Source organism: Aquila chrysaetos, chromosome 10, assembly GCF_900496995.4.
Source record: "Aquila chrysaetos chrysaetos chromosome 10, bAquChr1.4, whole genome shotgun sequence".
Taxonomy (NCBI): domain Eukaryota; kingdom Metazoa; phylum Chordata; class Aves; order Accipitriformes; family Accipitridae; genus Aquila; species Aquila chrysaetos.
In genome coordinates, this window is record NC_044013.1 from 14,203,784 (window position 1) to 14,217,173 (window position 13,390).

Sequence of the window (13,390 nt, forward strand, 5' to 3'; positions counted from 1 at the left end):
CCTGCTCTGCGGTAGCACAGACTCTAGGTGTGAGCAGGATTAATTCGCTCTCATTACGGGTCAGCTCAGAGAGTGTTGCATGAAGGTGATATTAGCTCAAACACAATGGACTGAGGGAGCAGATTATTTTGACATTTGGGCCTGTAAGTGGCATTTCCAGGGACTCTTGCAATGATTTGGCCAAAGACAATTATAAAGGCAAAAGCCCAATGTGGGAAGTGATGAGATATATACACAATGGAAAAATTAGCACATGGCAGGACTGGCTCTGCTGTTGCCTATGGCTTTCTGGGGTCTTAGGCAAAGGGCATCCTGCACACATGGTTACAGCAAGTTCTGGTCTCTCATGCTGGATCTGCTCTAGATGACATCAGTGACCTTGGCAACTTGCCCATGGCTGGGTCCAGAAGAGGCTTGTGATACCAAGGTGTGCTGTGGATGTTCTCTTCTGTGGTAGGTGATGGGCTTTCCTGCCAGGAGGGCAGCTGAGAAAGGCTGTGCCTTAGTGCCTAAACCATGGCCTGGGTGTTCGGTGGCTTGGTTAATTCAGGGACCTGCTAGCTCAACATATTGGTCTTGAGGCTCCATTTCTTTGAATGTACATTACTCTCTGAGTAAGCAGCACCACCACCACCCCCGTGCCCCCCCCCTTAATTTGGGGTGCCCTTTAGTTTGTGAGGGAGCTGAAATGTAGGCAATGGATTTACCAGATGGGGCTGGGGGCGGGGGGATGTTCCCAAGCTGACCATGTATTAGTGACCTTGCCCCAGTGTTGTGGGACTGCGGGCTCCAAGGAGGGCAGGAGTAAGTCACTCTGACGTGACTGGCAGCCCCAGATAAACCTTGGTGGTGCTTGCTGGTGGCACACAGGCACTGGTACCCTCTGTGTCCCTATAGCATGGAGGGGCTGCCCATATGTGCAGCATTAAGCGGCAGAGCCATGGTAAGAGGCTCTTTATTTCAAGGTTTCAGCTTTTCGAAACACAAAAGGACATGCTTGAAATTCATTCCTTCATGCTGATCCTGGGAGTCTTCCATAACCTTGAAATTTGGCGCTCTCCTTAGCTTTCCCCACTTGCTCTGCGCCTGTACGGAGCCGCTCACCGAGCCCTGCCGCACACCGCGCTGGCACGTGCCGTGGGGCTGGAGGTGCCCAGGTCAGCAGCCACTTTGCAGGGAGAGCCACGGCCAGTCCAGGCACTCCCCATCTCCCACAGCCACAGCAGCTTTGCAGCGTGTAGCTGCTAGCCAGCTGAGGCATTGGCCATGATCGCGAAGAAACCTCAAGAATTAAGGTGGTATTTGGTATTTCATGTATGGCTATAATTTATGAATGACACAAACGCTCCCGCCCGGCTTGTAATAGCAAGGCTTTAGGCTGTTTCCCAGCATATAACAAGCTGTTCTAACCCATTACCCCTCTTCCAGGCCCTTGGGCATTTGCTTATTCATTTTGCTTTTCACCTCTCACAGGAGCTATAACCATGGTCTGAGCAGCAAAAACTTCCCGGACACCACAGACAGGGCAGTGCCTGTTTTTTTAACAGCAACTGTATCACCTCTAGGATTTGCTGCTCCTGCCTGCAGGCCCTGGGTGTCAAAAGAGGTCAGAGACTGAAGTTAATATGTGTGGGCAGAGGGCATCTGCCCATATCGCCCTGTTTCAGTAGCACCATAGGAGCGAGGGTGTGTGGGTCCCTGCTGACCCCCAAACTACAAGGAGAGAAAGTGCCAGACAGGGAGGGACTTGCAAAGCCCCACTAATGCTCTAGTTGCTGCAGGTGGGCTCAGTGCTGAGCATATATCACCCCATCGCCCTCTTCCTTGCCTTTCCCTAGCTGTGAATTCGTTACCTCTGAAGTGTGTCTCCAGCATCTGCAGCCCGGCACTTGTGAGACACGTACCCACACCCATACCGAGGCTGCTGCAGCATCGCAGGGGTTCTCATCCCATAACAGGCTTGGCAGCGGTAAGGCTTTGGATTAAAGGAGTTTGTAGTCTCGGCTTTGAACATGTGTAAAATGAGATGCGTGTGGAGCCTTACACTTAGGGAGAGCCCGGCTGCTAGAAGGAAACGGCAACATCTCCTCGCCCTGGCACTGCTGGACAGGCACAACCACCCACAGTCCCCTATAGCTGCCACCTCCTCTGCACACCCCACCTACTCCCTCCCCACACCCCTCTTCCCATCACTGAAATCCCTGCCACCCTCTCACATAGCACATGCCTCGTGGTTTCCATCTGACAGCAAGGATTTCAGTAGTGTTTCTTGCTCTGTTTCGTATTTTAAAGCAAGCAGCCATCCCTCCTTCCCTTTATCTTCTAACTCTCCCTAATAAATATGATCATTTCATCCTGCGAGACCTGAAAACCCATTTCCAAAATTCCCCTGGCAACTAATACAGTAAAACAAGCCCATAAATATAAATAATTATGATAAAAAGGCATAAAATGCCAGACTTGGGTCAAACATACTCACACAGTGACACTAGCAACAAATAACTACACAGTGTTTGAATGTAGATGGAAAAAGCTGAATACAGAGTAGTTAGTTTGTTGCCCATAACTGTCAGACTCCTAATTCGGACAGGCCATATTTTATTGATAGCAGAGCAAACACAGTCATAATCCATCCCTACCTTTCCTCCTTTGTGAAAAATACCATCCATCCCCAGGGAAGCAGGGATGGAAAAAACAGTGGTGTGAACGTGAGGTGAAAGTATAAGACAGAAAGCACAGTCCCAGGCTGCGTTTCCCACGTGTTTCTCGCACATCATATGCTAAGTTCAATTTTCCAAAAGCTTTGTTTTATTTTTAAAGGTAACATCTTTATTATTATTATTATTATTATTATATTTATTAGTTGTTATTATTATTATTATGCAGAGATGAGATTTTTTCCCCCTTTGATCACAGAGCAAACAGTTTGCTTTTGAAAATGTTAATGGAGTCCTGATTTAAAACATTTTTTCTTCACTTTTTTTGTTGTTTTTGTTTTTTAAAACGTTGCAACAGGCAGGATCTGGGATCCCATTTCCTCGTCCTACACAAAGAAAGATTCTGGAGTTCGGACTCCTAGCCACTACCAGTAGGTCCTGCCTTGCTCAGTTGTCGTCGTCTCAGTGTGGTTTCGCCAGGTGGGGTGGGTAGGTGGGTGGGAGGGGAGGAGTTGGAAGAAGGGAGGGTATTTGTCAGCTATGTCGAGTCTTGATTAACAACTTTGCCTCCATTCATGGTTGGTGTCCCTGAACTTTTTCTTGAGCGTCCTTGTTTTTCTCCAATTTCATGCAGCGATGGCTCTCTGTACATGCACACTGCAAACAGAAAAGAAACCCATTAACAACCCTGATGTCACAGACATTAGTGACCACAATGAATTCTTTCATTGTATATGAGGCTGAAATCCCAGCCCCAATACAAACACACACTTACAGAAACTTCCGTGACCCAGCAGTAGATCCTGTTACCAGGCAGGATCTGTTACCTGCCCTTGCTGCCAGTCAGATGCTACTGTCTCTGGAGTCTTCCAAAGGCACAGATAGAAACAGGGGATTTCTCACAGAGAAGTCTTTCTAGGTTTTCTGTGCTTTACTGTTTTTTCATGTTATATTCATATATATAAAATAAACATTCCAGTTCACAGCACCACGTATTGTCTTGAGATGCTGATTATCATCTAATAACAGGTCCAAGAATTACCCGGTCCCCAGCCCTTAACCTCCAAGAAGAAGCCCTTAGAGAGTCTTGAATCAAAACTACACTTGCATCTGAGCCATCCAAGCCTTCTGGGTGTTAAGCTCTGGATCTGGAAGTGGTGACTCAAGCCCATTTGGCTCCTTCAACCAAAAGCCGCAGTCTGCTCTCAGCACTTCTTATTTTATCCCCTGTAAATCAGGACAGCCAGCCAAGGCCAAGGCCGTGAGCAGACACATGGGGATGAGTTCAGTGAGAGCGAGCCAGGAGCCATCCCAGCTCTGTGCTGTCACCTGGCAGCACCTGAGAGCAAGGTGGATGGAGAGCACCTTCTCTCCAGACCCTGGCTAAGCAATGTACGTCCTATAAAAATGTACTTGCTGGAGCCTAGACAGCCTGAGAAGGCAACGTCTGCCCAAGGCATGGCACATCCCCATGTCCTGTGCAGCATAAAGCATTTATCCAACTCACCATGTGGACTAAGTCCTCATGGCTGTCCTTGTCCCATGTGAAGTGTGCCAGAGCAGCGGCACACGCTGAGCAGCTCAGTGTCTCACACCAAAGAGAGCATCTCTGATGAGCTCATTGCAAATGTGGTGGGGTGTAGATGTGATTGAAATAGTGAGGCATCTCAAGGGCAGGCACCTTGGAGTTGAGAACTTGAGGTAGGTCCAGACTGCAAATGTCATGCCCGGATCTTTGCAAAAATTAGGACAGAAAAAAATGATCGTGTACTGCTTCATTTTGTACAGCTGTCATGTCACAAACAGCGGCACAGAGCTCAAACACAGGGAATAGAGCCCATCAGGTTTTGGTTCCAGGTAATCAACAAGAACAAAATTCCAAAAATTATCTGAAGAAGTGAAAAAAATACTCCATGTGTAAAAAGGCAATGTAAGCGCTTATATTTATAACCTCCCCTTATTTGCAAATAAATCCTGGCAATTAGAGGCAGGCTGCAAATGACATTATTACTCTGCATTTTACTCCTAGCTAGATAAACAGTTATAGCAGTGCGTAACAATACAGGACAGAGATAAAGTGCGGTCAACTGTGTATTAATAGGAGGGATATTGCATTGAATATATGTGCAGTGAAAAAATACTACTTTTCCCATAGAGCATTTTTCATGCAAGGCTTTCAAAGCAGTTTAAACACACACACTAGCTGGGCTTCCCAGTGTGGCTGCAAGGCAGGTACCACTCTGCAAACTGTTACTGCTACTGGAGCTGTTTTTTGATGAAAATGAGAAAAAAGAGAAAATGAATGACTTGTCCCATGGGTCTGGGCCAGGATGAGCAATGCCAGGACTGCCCGTCAGCTGCCCAGACTACTGATGCTGTCTGCATGCTGCAAGGAAAGCGTGTAGCACAGCGGCAACAGAAGAAAAAGGGCTCTCACATCCCCTTTCTGCTGCTGAGCTGCCCCTCATATCTTGGTGAGTGTCACTCAACAACCTGGTGATGGCAAATTTGCCTGATGTGGCAAAGCACCTAATGAAATCTTAAAGAACAGTATGCAAAGGTTAACAAATGAGAAAAACCTGTACCCTTCTGATTTCTTAGCCTGAGCTGCAGAGCCTTTTGATGACACTGAGGATGCACATCACTTCTGTGACCGACCTTATTCTCTGATGAGATGTTTGCCCAGCAGAGCTGGGTATTTGTGCCAGCATTGCCCCAGTGCCCCTGACATTCCATATACAAAGCTCTGTCTCAAGTGCAGTGTTGTCTTCACCCTGACCTCTCTGGTTCCCAAGCTGGCAGGACCTCCATGAGCTCTTCCCGCAGGCAGCTGCGTGTACTAAGCTCATCTCGCTCACATCCATCCCCAACACCCCTTCAGGCTGGGCCAGATGCTTAACCACAAGGGCTGAGCCTGAGCAAAGCCCGCAGCAGCAGCACCATGGCACGTTGCCTTTCCTCAGCTCCCTGCCTCTCACCTTGGCCTTTGGGCAAAACCACTGAGCTGCTAAGGCGGCCCACAGAGTAATGAATATAAATTAGGCTACAGAAGTAAACAACATTTGCAGCTAAAAATTAAGGAAACCCTGTACCTAGCTAGCAAACAGGGCAGGAATTATAAGTTTATCTTCCAGTCTAGTGCATGATACAAGTACTGACATGGGGCATGGCTGGAGTCTGCTCACATTGTGCTTTTCAGACAGAGCTGTCAAAGTCTCTGTACCAGACAGGCTGTGCCAACAGACCATGCCAGAAAATCTGCAGCAGCATAGGACAAGTGTATTTTCAGTATTTAGATACACCTACAGTATCAGTGTATGCAGTATTTATATGGCATCAGGCACAAGATAGTGCCTGGGTATTCTCCTACACAAGAGGCTTGCGCACGTGTGCTAAGCTATGGCCATCGCTCAGCGGCAGCTGCAAACCCGTGTGCACTGCGACACACAGGTGTGTGCACGCACACGGGTGCGTATGCACACAGCTGCACACGCGCGGGCTTTTCGGGACGGTGTGACATGTTGTGCAACACAGGCTCTTGGACTGCAGTTTGTTACTCCTTGTACTGAGGAAGCTTGAGTGTGACTCACACGCGGAGATGTTAGTCACGGACCGGGGAGGGGGGGACGTTTGCAAATGGACTGTCGTGAGTTCCCAGATCTTCCCAGCTTTAAAGTACATCTTTGTGGTTCAGGACTAGCAGCACTCACTGACAGGTCTGTTTGGGGTCCCTGTGTGTGTGTGTGTGTGTGAAAACACACCTCCCCTGTCACCTGCATCAAGGTAAACTAGCAGCAGTGTGACAGTCGGCACGCCCAGACGCTTGGGAGGTCTGCTGGTGCACGCAGCACAAGGCAGCTTTGGAAGGATGAGCAACTTGGCTAGAACAAGAGTCCCCTCCCTGCTTTGCCTTGCTTCTCCCACCCACCCACACCCACACACCAAGCCAAATACAGCCCTTAATGTCTGGAAACCAAGCTAATGCTTTGGAGCTTCAATCAGATAATCAGCTCCTATGTCCCAGATTCTAATCAACACATCCATATTCATGCTTTAATTGGAAAGTGCCGTTAGCTTGATCTGCTGAAGAGCCACAGGCGTAAATAGAAGGGGGTGAGCAGCAGTGGAGCTGTGCCCATGTCTGGTTCTTGTGGCTTTCGACTCCCTGCTTCCCAGCTAAGCAGCAGTGCCTGCCATTCCCACGCACAAGGAAACAATTCTGCACAAAGAAACAACTCGCAAATTAGGCAGGAAAGAGACCGGGGGTACAAGCAAGGGGGAAGGGGGGGGCGGGGAGCATCCTTCCCGAAGGCGAAGGCACGGAGGGGGCTGCCTGTCACCCAGGAACAGCTCAATCTCTTGCCTATGCGCCGGCACAGGATCCCAGCCTCATTTCTGCTTCCCAGGCGTGGCACTGGCACACCACCCAAACAGTGAAACCAAAATCACCCTGTGCCGCTTCCCCGGGCCTCAGGGACCACCTGAGTCTGGGAAACACGCACCATTTCTGACCTGATCCTAGTATTTTTCACTCGGCGTGGCTGCAAGTTGAGGAGCTTCAGGGGATGCAACAAACTCCATTTCCTTCCTCTAGAATATGGGGAAAAGCTTATTGAAGGACCTTAGATATATCCCTCCACCCAGCTTCACTCCTGGCTTTCCCTGCTCCAGACCCTAGCGAGTTAGGAGGAACCCAATTTTTCCCAAGTTGCCGTTTAGCAGGTAGGCAGGTCATTAGCCCTGCGGGATCGCCGCGTGCCCCGACGGCAGCCCGGACCGGTGTCTGGGCAGGGCTGGGCACACATCCTCTGGCAGGCAGCCCGGGAGATGGGCTCTTTCCCTTGACGGATGCCACAGCTCCGGGTGTCGGTATCTGCAGTAGCGGCTGCATTAGCTAATGCTTCGATGGAGAGAATTAATTGTCTGAGCAGCAGCTAGGGGCAGGAGGGAGCAAGTGATTATGCACCCTTGTTTTCTGCCTCTAATTACTGTGTTCTAAACCCAGTCCCAGCTGATGCATTTCAGAGGCATTTGATCTCGCCGTCTATCTGGCGGCTAAATGTGCAGGATGCTGCCAGATGGAATCACAATTTGTTCAGGTAAGAAACGCAGCATAGGATGACAAAAAGCCAAGCAAAAGCATGGTTAAAATACGTTGCATTTGCCATCTAAGAAGATGATTAGGAGTTTGATAGATGAACGAGTGAGTTAGTGTGGGACAGAAAACATACCAAAGCCCGCCCACTTGAAAGACAGACCCAAAAGAGGAGCTGTCTTAATAAAGACTGATAAAGAGTATGGGGTTTTGTTGTTTTTTCTTAAAGAACACTTTTTAGGATGTTTTGTGGATTAAGGTGACACCTTTGAAGCATTTTCACTAGGCCTACCACATCTTCCTACTCAACAGTGTCTTGTACTTCTTTGCAACATCTGAGGACTCTGCTATCACAAAACTGGGATGTCGCATCCCTGGGAAAATACACTGGGAAAGATCTAGCTGCTGTTCCTTGCACACGGATATTCATCAGCAGTAATAAATGGATCAGACCAGTCATTAACAGGTCACCTTCATATCTGAGACGTGTTCACGTCATGAGGGCTGAGGCACCATGTGTTTGGAGTTAGGGGCACCTCTGCTGACTCAGATGCAGAAATAGTTGTCTTCTGCTTTCTGTGGCCAGATTTGCCACCCCACAAGCATTCTGGCCTGGGCCAGGTGCGAGATGAAATGTAGCTCTTTGGGAGAGCAATCTGGAAATGATGTCTTCAAGGAGAAGGAAATACAAGTAACAGAGCACGTCCACAATAAGCATCTGATAAAATTTTCACTTAAGTGACTGGAAAAGTCTCCCATTGTTTGAGATGGGTCGGGATATTTAAAAGAACAAGAGGCACTGTGGACGGCAATGTTTGTCCAGCACTAATCACTACAGACACTTAAAGAGACTGAAATTGCTTTAAAAGACTGCTTGGTGTCTAAATGACAATTATACTCAAGCTAATTTCTTGTGCAGTCCGGTTCAATCTATATGTCTGCACTTTAAGGGCTCATTTAGCTCGAATGATCAGAGATCAGAAATAAAAATATCAAAAGAAATGTGTTGCATATGTGTGTTTTTAACCAAAACTGGCACCACACAGTACATTAACGGCTGCCTGCCAGGCTGTTTGCCTTGGCTTTGCCTGTGCACAGATGGGAGAGAAACTTAATGTTTCCCCTGTTATTACTTAGTAAGTTTTTTGTGCTTTCATATTGATCAAGCTTAATGCTATTTCCAAAACCAAACAAATCCTACCTACACTAAACCAAAAAACCCCTCCTACCAACCAAAACCCAAAACTTTTCCAGTTGGTATCTAGTGATTTTCGCACAGAACACCTCCAGCATCCTGACAATCTACAGGAATCAAAACACTCTGTGGGATTAGCACAGCGTAAAGCTGTAGCTGCTAAAAGCCACAGGTAACACACATACGTATATACACAGATACCACTGTATATATATGCACATGTACACATATGCAGACCTTAGAAATTATCTGGGAGGATGTTTAATATTTATTTATTAGTTTACTGCCCATTTGCAATTTTGAGGACTTCTGAATTCAGAAAGCAGTATGAAGTCACGAGAGTTAAATGAGCTCCGGGAACAATCTGAGCTTTTTTCTGTTTCCTTTCCCCGTGACCGCTCTCTTCACTAAGCTGCTGCATAATTTTTCTGCACATGGCAAACAACTGGGAAGTTTCATCTCAGAAGTAATTGCCATTGAAGCGGTGGGTGAAGTGATTCCTAGCAATGTATGTAACACCTCTGCTTCCCAAGGGACCAGAGTTCTCTTTGCATACATTACTGTGTCAGCCATCATGTGGCAGGGCTAATGCTGGTGGTGGTACCGGAGCAAAAGGAAACCTGGGTGCATTACTGCAGACAGAAGCTGCGAAGAACTGGCCTGAATAAGCGGCAAAGTCCACACGCTGGGGCGTGCCACAGCATTTAGCAGAAGGGACATGCAAATATAGCAGGGGAGTGCTTTGACTACTTCCTTAGAGTGATGACAAAGAGAAAGAAGCTGTTAAAACAGGGCAGGAATTGCCCCTTTTCTGAAACATCTCTGCTTGCAAGCTCTGCTCGCAGAGACTCGGAGGGATGCAGCACAGAGAAGTCACGTGGAGCTGAGCGTGTTTTACTCCAGCCCTCCCCACAAGCCTCTGCTACCTACAATGAATCTTAGGCTTGGGAACAGAGTCCTCCGTCTGGAGTCACAGTCCCAGACAGCTGAATGCTTTGGGAAGCTGACACGTGCCTCAGCTTGGGAGACTGCCAGCTCTTTGATGCAGCAGCGCTCACAGAGGCTGACTGCAAAGCATGTGGAGGAGGGAATGGGTGGAGGAGCCCTTAATTTGGCTGCCAGCTTCCAAAGCGCTCACTCGCTCGGGAGGTTATGTGACAGCTGTGATTGAAGCAAGCGTGGGAGGATGCAACTGCAGGAAAGGGAAGCTCTCGGGCTGGGCTGGGTTTTTCAAAATGAAAGCCAGAGCTGCATTTGCTGCACTGAGAACTCTGCTGTGGGTCAGGCACCTCTATTAAGGCAAGGCTTTCCACGAGGAGAGCCACAGGAATGGCCTAGTTTAATGTATGCAGAAGACAACTATTGAGCCATTCAGCTGACACCACGCACGGTACATCAAAAAAGAAGCCTGGATTCAAAGCAATGCACTGATCAGTGCCAACACCCAGCCAGGCAGCAAAGAAATACCAGAAGGAGCTGGAAACCCAGCTGTGAAAGCTAGCGCTTGCAAAAGATTCTCCTCCCAGCCAAGGCAGGAGAGGAAGAGACAGAAGAGAAGCTGGTGACAGACCCCATGCCCGAGGCAGGCCCTGTTCCTTAGCAAAACTCAATGAGGGCATAGGGCACCAATCCCACTAATGCCTCAGATAAACAAGAAAAGGCTCCCAACTGCAGAAAAACTGCTGTTGAAAACAAGCACAGGAGAAGAGGCTCCAGGCCGTTCTCTGCTCTTCCAACACCTCCATCTCCTGTGCAAAGGCCACAGATACTCTGGGAATGCCGAGTTGAATTTCTCTCCTCGCCCTTTGCTTCAGTGGTTCAACAGACGATTTCAGCCTGCCTTCCTGAACTGGCCTTTCCCTCACACACGCGTGCTCGTCTGCCTCTGTGCCTTAGCTGGGAAGCTGTTAAAACAGCTACTAGTGCATGGATTTAGCTGTGTCCTCCACCACCTGTGAGTGGTACCTGTCAGGAAAGCATCAGTTCATTCCTTCTCTCCACGTGTCCAGCCCTGACCCCACAGCCAACATGGGGGTAGAGAGGGGGCACGGAGCCAGGCAGCCAAGGCCAGCCCCAGGCTGCTGTGTCCCTGAGGTGGCCACTGGCAGGTCTGAGATAGGTCAGAAAGGCATACCTAGTTTGGGGATCGAATAGGAGTGCTTTTTCCAAGCAACAGAAAAAAAGAGGTCTCCTTGTTTCCAGAATCAAGTTAGTACCTGTTAAGTACTGCTCATCACACTACATCCCTCCATTTATCAGAGGCCAGCCCACAAAAAGCAAAATGCCCTGGCACGAGCCTGTGGCACACTTCAGTAGCGTACAGTCAGCAGCAGAAGGGCAAAACTTCAATTCCATGACTTTCACCGAAGCTTCATGCTGTGATGAAAACATATGGCGTGACAGCATCTCATCTAACTTTGGACATCTATGATAAGGTTTCTCTACCCCCCAGTGACTAACTAAGATGTCTTTACATATGAGAAAAAACAGATTTAAGTCATCTTAGGGTAGACATATAAAGTACATCCACAGCTGTGCTGGTAGGACCCATTTATCTTCTGTTACTATAAACAGTGTCAAAGTCTAAATTCAGGTGAGATAAATCCTATCTCTACTGACTCTACATGGGACTGGAAACCCACTGAATGATGTTGGGAAAATTCTCACAGAGAACCCAATGTTACGGTCACTGCTGGATCAGATTCCTTTTGAACTGCTGGCTGCTCAAGGGCTGCTTTCCTTTCCCAGTAACTTCTCATGTTGCTGGGCTTTTAAATTCATCCTTTAGCACCCCAAAGCTGAGAAACCCCTTTGGGACGACGTGCAAAGTTTATTATATGGGAAGGAAAGCAGATGAAATGCTAACAGTGCAGCCCAGCACCTTTCTGAAATGCCACAAATATTGTCCTTGCTTTCTGGTCTTGCAGCCCAACACGCCCATCCGGGAAGCCCCAGATCTGAAGTTGCAAACTCCCCCTCGCCATACCCCACCGATGGAGGGAGTGGGCACATTCCATACCTTCAATGGGTTTGGGTACAAAATGTGATGAGGGTTTGGTTTTTTTCACTCGGTTTCCCTTCATAATTTGACCTTCTTTATTGAGTCCCAGGAACCACGCTCGTCCGGATTCTTGCTGCCGATACAGCGTGGAAGAATAAATAACGTAGTAGTTTTCAAAGACGGATTCCTTAAATTTGCACTCTGGTGTGAAAACATCCTGCAGTGAGAGAGAGAGAGAAGAAAAAGCAATGGAAGGAATTAATCACTGATCTCCTAAATTAGGCATCACTGAGTGATACACGATGGTCACGCATTGCAGTTAGTTTAACAATAGAAAACAACAGGCTTCAGCAATACCAGCTCCCAGCAATAACACACATCTAGAAAACTCCCCACTGAAAGGGAAGGCTTTCCTTCCCCGGCAGAGCTGTGGTTTGCAAAACAGCCTACAGTGAACGGACATAGAAAATGTACAGGAAAAGTCAGGAATTTGCCAGGATTTAGAGTGAAATATGAAGCAAAATAAAAAAAGAGAGCTGAGAAGCAGAGACAGCCTTGCTGCTCATCTGCTGCTCCCAATGCCTTCCCCTGGCTTTGCTCTTACCTTCCCTGTGATGGGCAAGAAATGTACAATGGTTGTAGTCTAAAATATTGAGGCTTCTTCAAATTCTTATGGGCAAAAGGCAGTTTATCAGGGGAATTTAAGTAGATTCAGAGAAATGGGAGTACAAAAGCAAGCTAACAATTTATTTGTTTTCAAAAGCGATGGGAGGCAATGCTGGCACAAAGCCTGGAAATCTTTCAATAAAGAGAAAGAATTTTAAGTATTTCTGATACAAGTATTTCTTCAGATACTGAGAACTGGTCCCACACCTACCCAGGAACAGAGGACACATGGGTCTGCCCAAGACATCCCCTGAGCCTGTGCCGGCTGTGGGGGTGGCTGTGCCTTTGTCGCTTGTGCTGGCTTTGCATCAAGTCTCAAAGAAGAAACTACACTCAGCTATAGACCAAAACTTGTCATGTCTCAGTAACTTTTCAAGATTTTAACAACAGGGAAATATTAAACCTCTTTTAAAAGAGCTGGCTAGCCAGGGGACTCTGTGGCAGTGGGCTCCCAAACCCTCACCGAGTCAGATGTGGCTGTTGGTGGGTTATTTTTCTTCCCAGACTTTCGTTTTGAGCAGAAAATTCATCCTGGCCAAAGAAATTCTCCCACTGGGTTCCTTAAAACTATGACATTCTTGCTAAAAAAGCTCAAGCCACAATGAATATGCATTTTCTGAAGAACTGTTTTAACAAAATCCCTTCTTGTAGGACCCAGACAAGGTATCTCAGAGCCCCGTGAGTGAAGGCAGGTGCTGCTACAGGCAAGCAATGCTCTCACCCAAGCCCTCGCCACTCAAAAGTCTTTAGGAGCTTCTTCAACCTTGCTAATGGAA

General features: G+C 47.7%; 1 protein-coding gene across 3 annotated transcripts in view; it reads right to left on the bottom strand.

Moving 5' to 3' along the window:
• Positions 1-2,581: 2,581 nt before the first annotated feature.
• Positions 2,582-13,390, bottom strand: part of FGF12 (fibroblast growth factor 12) — a 237,058-nt gene continuing 226,249 nt past the window's right edge. For all 3 annotated transcript variants that reach the window (XM_030028511.2, XM_030028510.2, XM_030028509.1), the window contains 2 exons: positions 11,967-12,165; positions 2,582-3,314 (listed from right to left, as the gene is read on the bottom strand). In XM_030028511.2, coding sequence (XP_029884371.1) covers positions 3,196-3,314; positions 11,967-12,165 — 318 coding nt within the window. In that variant the 3' untranslated portion in view covers positions 2,582-3,195. The remainder of the gene's footprint in view (positions 3,315-11,966; positions 12,166-13,390) is intronic.